Genomic DNA, 12,686 nt, shown 5'->3' with positions numbered 1-12,686 from the left:
GTCAAGCTAATGTACGCAGGGCACAGTTATGTCTCATAAACAGTGTGTGCATAATTTGGAAAAAGCTATGCACACACTCCTCCTGCTGAGTTGATTTGATCATTTCAACACCTTTGCCTGAATTCACACCACATGATTTATAGCTACAAAACAATTTATACCTCTAGGTATAAATAAATTAACCTAACCTAATAAAACTCTGTCATAAAGAGCGATTCCCCTTACACCAGGGCAGACTTAAAGGCGTCCAAAAGTTTAGATGCTCACCATGATTCTGACACATCAGACTCATGATGTCCTCAGGTTCTCCTTCTAGATCAACATTTTGCAAAAAACATCCTTTCCCATAGCCACCACAGGTCTGCATCTGGACCAAATCACATCCAACTCTGTCAGTTAAATGATGGAGTGAATTGAATACAATGACCTGAATATTGCAGATAATTTACCTCTATAAAAGCCGCCCTGGGTGGTTGCCCATGTTGCCCACATCAAAAACCACCACTCATGAAAACAGTTGTCCAAAAGTAAAAAAGTAAGAGTGTGAGAGCGGAGTAATGGTCAAATAGGGTTCAGTCAAGACAGATTTTAGCTGAAATATATTTTCTTCTGTGAGAGAAGTCACAAATTGAAGAGGAAGAACCATTTCTCCAGTCCAGAGGCTTCACCAAGGTCTAAAGAGCTGATATCAGCTGCAAGACATGACAATTTACCCAGAGGAAGGAGCTTTTAATAAGGGTCCCATTTACCATTTCTCATTCAAAAAAAAACTTCTTGCTCTTGTTTTGACTCTTCACTCTTCTTCTTCAATAGAGGAGAAATATTTGACAGTCCAGCCGTACATCAGCCAAGGCGCGGATGAAGTGAGCTTTGAGAAAGGCGTCACCGTGGAGGTAATCCAGAAGAACCTGGAGGGCTGGTGGTACATCAGGTTAGTCAACCAGAATTGTGCTGTTGACCTTACAACAATCCCTCATACCAAGCATGCATGTAACAACAGTGAAGAGGAAAGACTCCACTTGAACAGAAAGGAAGCTCCAGCAGAACCAGAACTGGGCTCAGTATGAGCGACTGTCTGCCACGACCGACTAGGGGCTGGAAAAAATGCAGTGTACCCACAAAAAACACAGAGTCCTTTCTGTGCAAAAAAAAAAAGTAAAAGGTTAATAGCAGAAGAAGAAGAAAGGTTGGCAGCATTATTACAGCTTATGCACCATTTGAGGGAAGAACCACGGCTAATCAGAACCCCAGAAAACATGATCAGAAAAACAGGAGAAAAAGCTGAGAGGACATACAGTTAGAGTATATTCTAACTGTATGTTTAGAGTTAGAACATACAGTTCTAAAAATATAAGATGTATTATATTTTTAAAAATGTAGGATGTGTTGCTAAATTGCTTTATTTTTGTACATTTTATAGCAACTCTCTGGAGTTCTAATACTTGTGGAAAGCATCGTGCTTGGTTTAATCTGGGAGGGACGCATGTAGAGATCAGACCGAGAGAAAATGATCAAGACAAGACAGTAAAAGATTCTTCTTTGTCTGTTTCACCAAAAGATATTTAGGAAAGGAGGGGTGGGCCCCGGCCTCCTACTTGAAGAAACTAAAAGATGACTTCTCGCCTCGTAAGAAAACCATAACGGGCCCCGTGGAGATCATTGGAAACATCATGGAGATCAGTAACCTGCTGCAGAAGAAGTCCGTCAGCGAGAAGGACATCCAGACAGACGGAGAGGGAAGCAACACGCCAGAGCGCCACATCACCAAGAGCGAGATCAGCCTGCCCATGCCCTATAACTCAGAAATCAATGCCGAGACGGGCAGGAGGCTGAGCGCCGGCCGGGACACCAACAGCCCCTGCCTGGGGATAGCCGCCAGCTCTGCCCTGAGTGAGAAAGTCAGAGGGGAGCCCGGGTCTCCAGCTGTGGCACGAGTGGCTCCACACAGAGTGGAAATTGGTGAGGATATGTCCTGAACTTTGAAGCTTATTTAACTTTTTACACCAGAGACAACAGCAGAGAATCACCTGCTGTAAAATGATGAGGTAGTTTGTTTATGAGAAGGTAAAAGTGTCTTTGTTTGTGTGTAGGTTTTGAAGCTGTAGGTAAGTCTGACTGGTGGTGTGTGATGATGATTATGAAATAAATTATATTTGCTATGCTAACCTGCTTGGTATGATGGAGTATTAGGGGAAAAAAAATTTAAAAATATGGGAATAAGGTCATAAAACCCCGAGAATCATAATATTACTAATTTATTCAGGTAATACTATAGCTGTACTGTCATATGAGTTTATTCTTCTAATAATATGACTTTATTATAGTAATTTCATTTTTTTCTTAGTATGGCCCTAATGCTCCATCGTAGCTTGTAGATCTAACATGAGCATTTTCAAACTTTTTGTGGATTTTGTTTTCTCTCACAGACTAAAAATCGTGTGACGTTTCTGTCTACCAGATTTTATTGCTGCTCTGTTACTCTGACCAGACTGAAGAGATTTATTGTGTTTTTCAGGGTCTCCAAATCTGAGGCAGAAACCTCCACCGAGAAGAGAAGCCAACTTGGTGAGACAAATCACAAACTCCCTGCTAACTAAAAAAACCATTATGAATCGTAATTTTCCCCTTAACTGTAAAACATATTGATTTTACATGTGTTACATTATTTATAATGAATGGTTGCATGAATCCATCTTCTTTACCTTCCTTCTCAGGGTCTCCAGTTACCAAAGCCACCAGAGCCCCCTGCTGTGGAAGCAGAGTATTACACCATAGCAGATTTCCAGTCCTCCATCTCCGATGGCATCAGTTTCCGTGGAGGACAAAAGGCTGATGTAAGAGGACAGATGCAGAGTGTTGCTGCAGAGATGAGAGAGATCTGATTGCATATGTATGTCAGAGGAGTGCGACCCTGAGACGCGTTTTAATGAGATCATGTGGAGAGTTTCCGCTGCAGAGGAAAGATAAAGAGTCTGTGAGAGATCCCTTGGGGGGGCTTCATGAGGGACTTGTGATTATAAACAAGACATTAAACATCATGGGAGCCATTTCTGGAAGAAATTTATTAGCATTTAACAGCATATTAGTGTTGTACACTAACTGTTTTTTATTATTCTACCAATCAGTATTTTGATTAATACATTTTCTAAATTATTTTTCCTCTAAAATGTCCTCTCTTAAAAAAGAAAGAAAAAAGGCCCCTATATTTGAATTTAGAAATAAAATGCTTGAGTTTTTAAAATGTCAAATATTATAAGACTAAATCAACTAAAATATACTTTGTAAAGAATCAGTGTCTTCTATTGCAATATAGTGAATCCCAACCAATTTGCAGTTTGGTATTCACAGGTTTTTCTTTGGAACAAAACTCCAAATTATTTGTGAAAAGTGTGCCAATTCACACGTTTTCCTAGAGCATATCTAAAATATTCTAAAGAAAATGCAGCTTAGGAAGCTGAAATACTGGACATGATGTTACTTCACATACTATTGGAAAGAAGCCAATGCAGGAGCATCTTTATTTAATTTTTGGGGCTGATTGGTTGAACCCCCAACATTGGGGAGAAGGAAGAGCTGGATGTTAGTGTCTGCTGTCGCTTTAAGATTATTTCCACTTTGCATATCAATGCATAATGAAGCTAGGTTTATAAGTGACACATTAAACTTGGGCGAAGGCGTGCACACCTTTTGTCCCGTCCCTACACGTTGATCTCACGAACTGTCACACCGACTGGTTGAATACCCCCAAATTTTTGTAACTTCCATGAGGCGTCAATGTTTAAAAACCTGAAAACTCTATTTAGTTTAATTCAAGGCAAAATTAATTCCATGTGACTTTGACTGCACTAACATGGGTTTGTTTGTTGTGTAGGTGATAGAGAAGAACCCAGGAGGTTGGTGGTACGTGCAGATTGGGGAGATGGAAGGCTGGGCCCCCTGCTCCTACATCGACAAACGCAAGAAGCCCAACCTCAGCAGACGGAGCAGCACTCTCACCCGCCCCAAAGTCCCTCCACCAGCTCCCCCGATCAAAAAGCAAGACTCAGAGGAGGCCCCCCAGCCTCTGAACCCTTCCTCCAAAGCCACGGAGCAGCCCAGCAGGCCAGTGTATGAGGAACCAGAGTATGATATTCCAGCAGTCGGATGCGAGGGTGAATCTGACAGTGAGTTTCTGAAGAATGAGCGCTCCCAAGAGGTGAAGACCAGCAATGTTGTCTCTGAAAAATACCACAGCTCCCCTCCGTCAAATAAAGCTTCACCTCCGGTCTGCAAAGCTTCCCCAGTTTTTGCTCATCGAAGAACCTCGTTCAGATCTGTGGAAGAAGTCAGTAAGGAGGAGTGTATCTATGAGAATGACGGCTTCAGACTGAGCAGTGGCGTTGAAGGAACCAGAGTTAAAGGTTCCAGTCAACCCAGCTCTCCAAGGAGCTACCATTCCTCAACAGTCCCAAGGAAACCTTCTGGATCTTCCCCTTTAGCTGGTCTTACCAGGAAAACGATGACGCCAGAGATGAGCAGAAGAAGCCAGACACTTGGCAGACATGTAGACATGAGGTCTCAGGACAGCAGCCCTCACTCTTCTTCAGACGAACTAGTCAGAGGTCCAAAGAAAAGTTCCACCCTTAAGCGGGATATCGAACCAGGAATCGGTCAGAGCCCTTCCACCAGACCCAAGCCGTCTGTCAGACCTAAACCCCTCCTGACCAAATCAGAACCCCAGAGCCCTGAAAGAATGGACATCAGCTCTCTGAGACGGCAGCTGAGGCCTGCCAGTCAGTATCGACATATCCTCAAACCAACTCGCGGGGATGACTCGGAGACAGCTTCTGTTGTATCCTCAGAGGGTTCCATGTGTTCACACAGTACGTCTGATTTGTCTTCTGTATACTCTAAGGGGAGCCGAGGGGACTCAGATGTGGAAGGCCCTACCTTGTACCGCTCTGTCGATGTCTACAAGAAGGTCCAGGACTCTGAAATCAGTTTTCCGGCAGGAGTGGAAGTTGAGGTTTTAGAGAAGCAGGAGAGCGGTTGGTGGTACGTCCGCTGGGGCTTAGAGGAGGGCTGGGCTCCCTCTTATTACCTTGAACCAGTCAAGAAGGTGGGTGATCCAAGTGTTCTGGAATCAAATGGACAAAGGAATAGTGGAAAAAAGTCTAACAGCCTGGAGAAGAATGAGAAGCATGTTTTAGCCCAGAATAACATCAACATTCAGGGTCTGACCCAGCAGCACCAAGGAATGAGAGGAAATTCTCCTCCAATTCCTTCCAAGCCCCCCGGAGGCTTCTCCAAACCCTCTGGACTGGTTAATGGAGGTGTACGGATGAGAAATGGTGTACGGCAGGTGGCAGTCAGGCCTCAGTCTGTTTTTGTGACCACATCACAGACCTCTAAGGATTCCCACTACATGACTGGTTCCTTACGGAGAAACGAGTCCCTCGGCAGGAGTGACCGCTACAGCTCTGGTTCTGCCACTCTCGGAGTTCGCAGAAATGCCTCCTTCAGTACTGTACGACCCCACGTTGTTGTCGAAAGCCAGACGAGGCCAGTTGAGCGCTCCGGTCTGGGATGCTCAGGAACCGCCTTCAGCACCTCCAATGTCCCTGATGCCTTGAGCAGAGTGAGCCAGCGCAACGGGATCCCAGTGTCCACAGTGCGTCCCAAGCCCATCGAGAAGAGCCAGCTCATCCACAATAACCTCGGCAGGGATGTGTACGTGTCCATCGCAGACTATCGTGGCGACGAGGAGACTATGGGCTTCACTGAAGGAACATGTCTAGAGGTTCTGGAGAGAAACCCCAACGGATGGTGGTATTGCCAGGTGCAGGACAGCCTGCTTCCCCGCAAGGGATGGGTCCCATCTAATTACCTGGAGCGGAAAAAATGAAACCCAGTCCCCATATATGATGTCTCCATAGAGCTGTGGGCCGTGAGTCCCTAAGAATGTTACCCCCAACCTCCCTTAAGCAATATGTCCTTGATAATGTACACTTATGAAAAGATGGAGGAAATAGGAAAGAAGACAATAATTTTTTCAGAGAATGAGAGAAAAAACAGAACACCTCTGAAGCAGAAAGGCAGAGAAAAACATTGACATATTAAGGGAGAGGTTTTGATTCTGCAGAAGCCAAGCAGGATACTGGCTTTGCTGATTATGATGGCCAATAAGTGCCTTTTGTGTTTGATCACCTGATGGCAGAACTTTGAATCAACCAAATCTTTCTTCAAGAGTGCCATAGTCCTGCGAACACCACCAAGAGTTTTACTATTACTGCTTCAGAGTTCCAAGCATCCTGATTCCAGTTCTTGATCAAACAGATTGAAGAAGACGACTATGAAATCTCTCTTTTTTATGTCTGTTTCATTGTCACGTTTTGATGCAAGTCTTCCTCTGAGAATTATTTCTGCCGTCTTGGAACATCTGTTTGAAGTTCAAACTAACTCTGAACAAACAAGTTGACCTAAACTGGTGCGTACATTCCTCAAATATGTGATAATATTCAAATGTGTATTTAATGACGTGTAAAAACTTGGAAGTTGGATATTTAGTTTTTTAACGTATGACTTTTAGACCAAAATTCCAGACAAAACAATTAGCTTACAAAGATTTTAGCTCCAGAAAAATCTGTTCCTGTATGTGTTTTGTTTCATGTATGTAATATAAAGCTGCTGTCACTGCAACATGTGAAATAAATCCCAGGGACACGCTCAAAATGTGATCACACCAAACAGAAACAGCTTTTCATTGGCAAAATGAACATTTTCTACTTTAACTGTTATTTATGGAAAAAATTAACAGGCTTTTAATTAAAAATATTTAAAACATTTTCTGTTCCTGGAAGAACATGTTTTCACAAAATTAAAGAAAAATGGAAACAATATGTAAAAAAACCATATTAGTAATGCTGTCCAATAGAGTTTTAATAACTAATTTTAATGTTTTGAATCATTTTTATTCGACAAGTATCCCAATATCCTGCAAATAAAACTGTGCAATTATGGACAAAAGTATCAATAATTCCCCGTGAAACATCATATTCAGAGTTATAGCTAAACTTTCAGATTTGTAATCAACGGATGTTCAAGACAGCTGAAATACATTTTCTGACCCACTTTAGGCTTCATGTGTATTTTATTTTATTATGTTTCTGCTGGACAGTATCATAATCTCTAACAGAGTACATAAACTGCTCAGAGTCTATTTTAATGAAACCATAAAGTTTTTTCTTTGCTCTGTGATTGCACAACGGCAGTAACGAGGAACGAAGTGATTCTGTTTTGGGAAATTAGTGCACTTTAAAACTTGTTTTGTGGTGCATTAATATAAAGATGCAGTAAATACTCAGCATATTATTTATTCAATTTCCTGTCATTTTTATTTAAATTTGCAGCTCAAACTCTTGATGTGAAAGTCAGCTGTTTTGGTACAATTGGCGAAACAGAGACCTCATGTGGAGGTTGAGAGGTACTACAAGATTTTCTACCTCAGTGCAAGAATAAAAATGCGCTGCTGGTCAGTGAGTATCTCACAAATTTTACTTTATTTTTCAATCATAGTGCAGCTAAATTTACTAAATTGATTTGTTACTATTTAATTTTGTATCAGACAATAATTTATTTTTGCATTTCTTTATGCTGTGGGCTGCAACTTTAGCAAAGCACGAGCACTTCCTTCATCTTTATTGGACTTTACATAATGCCTGATTTAAAAGAATATTTATTATGAGGTTTTTATGATTTTACAATCAGCATATTCACCCTTTCTAAGGATCTATTCATCAAATAATTATCTGGGTCTCTACCTCAATCAGAGTTCAGATATCTTGAAGATTGTTCATGAGTAATGGAGAGGGAGGTGAGAGCTCTGCTCCAGGCTGCTGAGCTGAGTTGAGTTGAGCTGGGAGGTGAAGATCTTGATTTTGTTTTCCTTCCACCTTCCATCCTTCATTAGTTATGGATCATCACTGAAATGAACAAGACACAAGCATTCACTCCAGTAGGGGATTTCCAGGGTACAGCACCTTAAACTTAATACTAAGACAAGTTAACGAATAAATTTTTTACGTTGTGTCCCATTACAACCACAAATCTCAGTTTCTTTATTGTTTTTTTTATGTTGTAGACCAACACAGTTTGGTGAATAAATGTAAAGTGGAAGGAAGTAAAGGGCAGGAACATCATGTATAGAGGCTCCGAGTCTTCGAGATGATCGGCTCCTCAGGATTACTGTTATACGTCGATTTCCTCTACTGTATGTCCAGTTCTTCCTCCCCATCTACTAAAGACAAAAGTATTCTAATGCCACAAAATTAGAAAATCTAATTTTGCTGCACTTACAATAAGTTTTAAAATCAGTCGGGTTGGAAGGAGAGCATCTTTGATCATTTCTCATGCCTTGTCACAGATTTGCTGATGGATTTAGGTCTGGACTTTGACTAGGCCATTTTAGCACATAGACATGCTTTGATCTGAATGATCACTGTGGCTCTAACATTAGAGTGGTTGTATTGCTAGAAAGTGAACTTCCTCCCCAGTGTGAAATCTAACAACCCAACCAGCCACATGACAATCGGGATGATGTACTTTAATCTTCTGCCGCACAAAGTTTGGTAGTTTTGTTTGCAGGTCAGGAAGTTGGACATTGTCTGACTTTATCCAAGCAACTTCTTCCATTTTCATCCATTTCCATTAAGGTTTGTGGCTGTAGTGTGACACAATGCAGATGAAATGTTGCTGTTACCTCTGTGACCCGAACCCAGATGAATTCTGCTAACTTAAAGGATAACAAGCGTTGATGTTTCATTAGTGCACCCAGAGTGAGGATGCTGATTGGTCCCTTTATGACAACGGCATTATGTAAATGTGTTGAATCACTTCAGCTCATGTTATGACTGCATACTTCTTCGTTTGATTGCTCTGGACCTTTGTTCAAGGGAATCCTTCTGTACCAAATCTACATTTGCCTGTGCAGCATTTAACTATGCTTTAAAAATTTTTTCTGTGTTTTATTTTTCAAAAGTTGAAATGTACCCGTGAGGATATGTGCAATAGACAGAAACAGCGCCACAGATGTAAAAAAAAAAAAAAAAAGAAAAGAAAAGAAAAGAAAAAAAAAATCTGCTGGGGATGGACGTCCTGGATCAAACCGAGGCCCTGAAACACATCGGACCAAAGCGGGAGGATCTCCACTGAAACCCGATCCGGAGTCACATCACATCCATCTGGCAGCGGAGAGCCAGGGGCCCCGTCTTCAGGGGCCTTCAGCGGCCCCGCTCTGAGCTGTCACGTTCGTGCCTGACTGGAGTTTTGAGATTTTTGTGTGTTGTTGTTTTTCCTCGCCCTCGGGAGCGCGTCCTCCCTCTCAACCCACAGGAGCGTCTCTGCTGACATTCCCCCCCTCCCTCGCTGTCAGACCCAGTCAGACCTCCTCGCCGCCGTTCGCCACGGTAAAGGTGACATTTGGAAGCGTAGGTGATGGCGCGCTCGCTGACGTCAGCCGGAGAGTCTTTGCAGTAAACAAGAGACCTGAGAGACGAATCCTCCTCCAGGCCATTTCCACTCCATCCATCATCTTCCAGGATGTTCACCAAACAGAAAAATCTGTTGTTTTTCTCAGCGCAGAGCCCCCAGCAGGCCAAACTGACGTGCTCTAGGTCAGCGCATGCAGCTCTCCGTCTCGTTAGGGGCTAGAAAGCCTTCAGTTTGAATACTTTAAGTCAAAGTTAAGGAATAAATCTGCTGCTGAGAGTTAAATGAAAAGCTTGAGCTCTGGAGCGAATGTTGTAGATGTCTAATCTTTCAGCTTTGGAGCTTTATAGTTTAAAAAAACCTGGAAAAAACAACTAAATCAGATTTGATTTTACCAGATTAAATCTGGTAAAAGTTTAAACTTGCTGGGAAAAAAATATTATTTTAGATCAATTCCTGCTAATTTGAAGTGAAAAGCTGCAGTTTCACCTTAAAACTTAAAAAATGTTGAAATAATGTATTCGTTCTGGGATTAACCATGTTTGTGGAGAATAAGGCCACTGAAAAAGGGAAATCCTTGATTTTTCTCAGCAGATTAAAGTCAAAACTCTGATTAGGGACTTACGTCACACCCAGCTGAACAATGTTTCTGTTGCATTTTGTTGCCAGTGTTGTTCAAAATTTCTAATTTCCAATTTGGAAAAATCAACTTAAACATCCCTGAAGACTTGAATTGTTAGAAATTGATTTTTTTCTCCTTTGCCTTTGAGATAATCTCACACTCAGTTTAACTGGGTTTTAGTTGAAAGTTGGAGAAATTGTGGGATTTTTATTCTGTTTAGTTGCTCTTGTGTTGGTTTGCTTCCCAGTAAATCATCCAGTCTTTCCAGTGTCTGTTCTGGAAAATGTTAATTAGTGTCTGGATACGTAAACTGCACATAAATAAACCGTTTATTAGATTTGGGGTTTTTTCCCCAGAAACTATTTACATATTCCAGAGGAATTACAGCTTCCATCCGAAACACGCTTCGGGATTATTCCCAGATCCGACTGGATCCTGGATGCTCCACTGTTTTCAGGAAGATCCTTGGAAAATAAGTTAGACTAAAATATCAGCACAGGTCAGCATCATGTTGCGTTGGTTTTATGAACCACAGTCTGAATATTTGAGAAAATTCAATGTTTGCTTTTTTTGTTCTTTAGCAAATTGTTACATTTCTATTTCAGACTTTCTAAAACTTCAGAAATCCCATTTTGTGCAGCTCTCCTGTAGTTCCCTCTTTGATTCTTTTTTTTAACCTTCAACTTGGCTGCCGGTCAAATTGACCCGATGAGTATCTATGTAAAAAGTAGAAGCAGGAGGTGGTGCAAATGTGTGAAATGAATACATTTTCAATTTATATGTAGAGTGCACCTATTAAGACAAACAGAAAAAGTTTTATGCAAAAAAAAAATACTTCCAACTATTTAAAAAAAAAAAAAAAAACGGGTCAATTTGACCCTCAACATAACAGGAGGGTTAAGCTGCTCGTCTAACTCTCAGCATCATTCTGGAACAGACTTTTTATCCGAGCGTCTCTCAGCAGCAGGAACCTTTTTTTAAACAACATTTACACAGAAACGTTTGTGGACCTGATGAGGATCTTTGGTTTCCAGATCCATCTGGACGTTATTGTTCATTTAAAAACAGCTTGATGAAACGCCACACTTCCTCCACACAGCCAAGTTTCCTCTTCCTCTTGAAATGTCCTGGTTGTCTCAGAATGTTGACAGGATGTGTGTTTCAGAGCAGGTGTGTTCAGGTGAAGGAGGATGCAGGGAGATGTGAGGTGAAAGCATATTGGTCAGCGTTTGAATCAGATTTAATTTCAGGTTCTGCGTCTCCCTGAAGTGTTTGAGGAGGTTTTTTGGGAAACAATAGGTGTGAGCCGGTCTCTTCCTTCGCTTTGCTCCTTTCTTGTTTTGTTCAAAGGAAAACTGAAGGTGTTGAAGTGGATGTGGAAAGTTTCTTTGCATGTAATGAAGACAAGTTTGTGGAAGGAGGGAGTGTTGGTGGTGAGAGGAGCAGGTTTGGTTGGACAGGTTTAGGAAGTGAAGGTTGAGGACGATTCTGCAGGTTTTTAATTTACTTTCTGGTTTAGTTTAAGAGATCGAGAAGAAGGAGGAAGAGGAAGAGGCTGTGTTGAGGAATGAAGCTCGCTGCTGTGGCTGTTTTCATCTGAGGCCTCGGTGTAACGAGGACAACGGTTCATCTTAAGTAAAGTTGAGTGTGAGTGTATCCCAGATGTCCTGATCAGTCAGAGAACAGAGTTCATCTCCTCCCTGCTGTGGAACGCAGAGTGCCAAAAAATCCCACCGGATAGTTCCTGCAGATCGGAAATCCTGCTCTGTAAATCCTGACGGAGAACCAGTTTACCAGCCATGCTAACAAACAACTGCAGGCCTTCAGTTGGACCAAACGAGGTGCTACTCTTCCATGTTCCCTCTGTTTTCTTTCTCTGCGTTGGGTTAAAGCCTCGGCGACTCCTTGTTTTCAGAAGACGTGCCATGAGGACTGAAAGTCCGGATGTTTTCCGATCTGAGACCTTCCCCTTTGAAAACAGGGCCGTTTCTTATCTCCAGCTTCATTTTGATGAGTCTCGATGTCTTTCTCTTGTTTTGTATCTTCTACATGTTTACATTGTATCTGCCCAAAAGATAAACGATATTAAATGTATTATCTTTGCTGTTTTCACTCCTCTCCTGCTCATTTGCACTATTTGCCACTCATTAGATCCAGGTATGATGGAGGAATGATGCAGGACAGTGCAGACCCCACATAAAGACAAGGATGAGTCAGAAACTGAGATAAATGAGTTAAGACTCTAAAAATGAGCTTTAATCCATGTCTAAAGTTATTCCAGCTAATGTTCTTAACCCAAGACAGATGTTGATGTGAAGAAGATAGACTGAACGAATTGAATTCCAGGTGCAAGAGAAATAGTTTAACAGTTCACAGTGTTTGATAGCAAATTCAAATGATTCATCCAAGCAGGGATCTGCAACCTGCAGCTTCTGAACCACAAGGCTAACTTTGACAAAAACCATAAAAATTAGGTGTTTTTATGCTACGATGCCCAACATTTCCTCAAAGAATTCCTAAAAGGGTAAGTAATATTAACATTTTATATAAAAAGTTATTTTTTGTTTTAACAATAGGTTGAAAACTACTTTTAAAAAAA

General features: G+C 41.5%; 1 protein-coding gene across 4 annotated transcripts in view; it reads left to right on the top strand.

Annotated features, from left to right (window-relative positions):
* Window positions 1-12,199, top strand: part of sh3pxd2aa (SH3 and PX domains 2Aa) — a 90,435-nt gene extending 78,236 nt beyond the window's left edge. For 2 of the 4 annotated variants that reach the window (XM_044113733.1, XM_044113736.1), the window contains 6 exons: window positions 814-931; window positions 1,559-1,959; window positions 2,091-2,105; window positions 2,516-2,565; window positions 2,715-2,834; window positions 3,872-12,199. In XM_044113733.1, coding sequence (XP_043969668.1) covers window positions 814-931; window positions 1,559-1,959; window positions 2,091-2,105; window positions 2,516-2,565; window positions 2,715-2,834; window positions 3,872-5,884 — 2,717 coding nt within the window. In that variant the 3' untranslated portion in view covers window positions 5,885-12,199. The remainder of the gene's footprint in view (window positions 1-813; window positions 932-1,558; window positions 1,960-2,090; window positions 2,106-2,515; window positions 2,566-2,714; window positions 2,835-3,871) is intronic. The other 2 variants (XM_044113734.1, XM_044113737.1) reach the window with 1 other exon arrangement.
* The last annotated feature ends 487 nt before the right edge of the window (window positions 12,200-12,686 follow it).

This window comes from Gambusia affinis, linkage group LG04, assembly GCF_019740435.1.
Source record: "Gambusia affinis linkage group LG04, SWU_Gaff_1.0, whole genome shotgun sequence".
NCBI lineage: Eukaryota > Metazoa > Chordata > Actinopteri > Cyprinodontiformes > Poeciliidae > Gambusia > Gambusia affinis.
The sequence above is the reverse complement of the archived record's forward strand: the minus strand, read 5'-3'. Positions and strand labels throughout refer to the sequence as shown.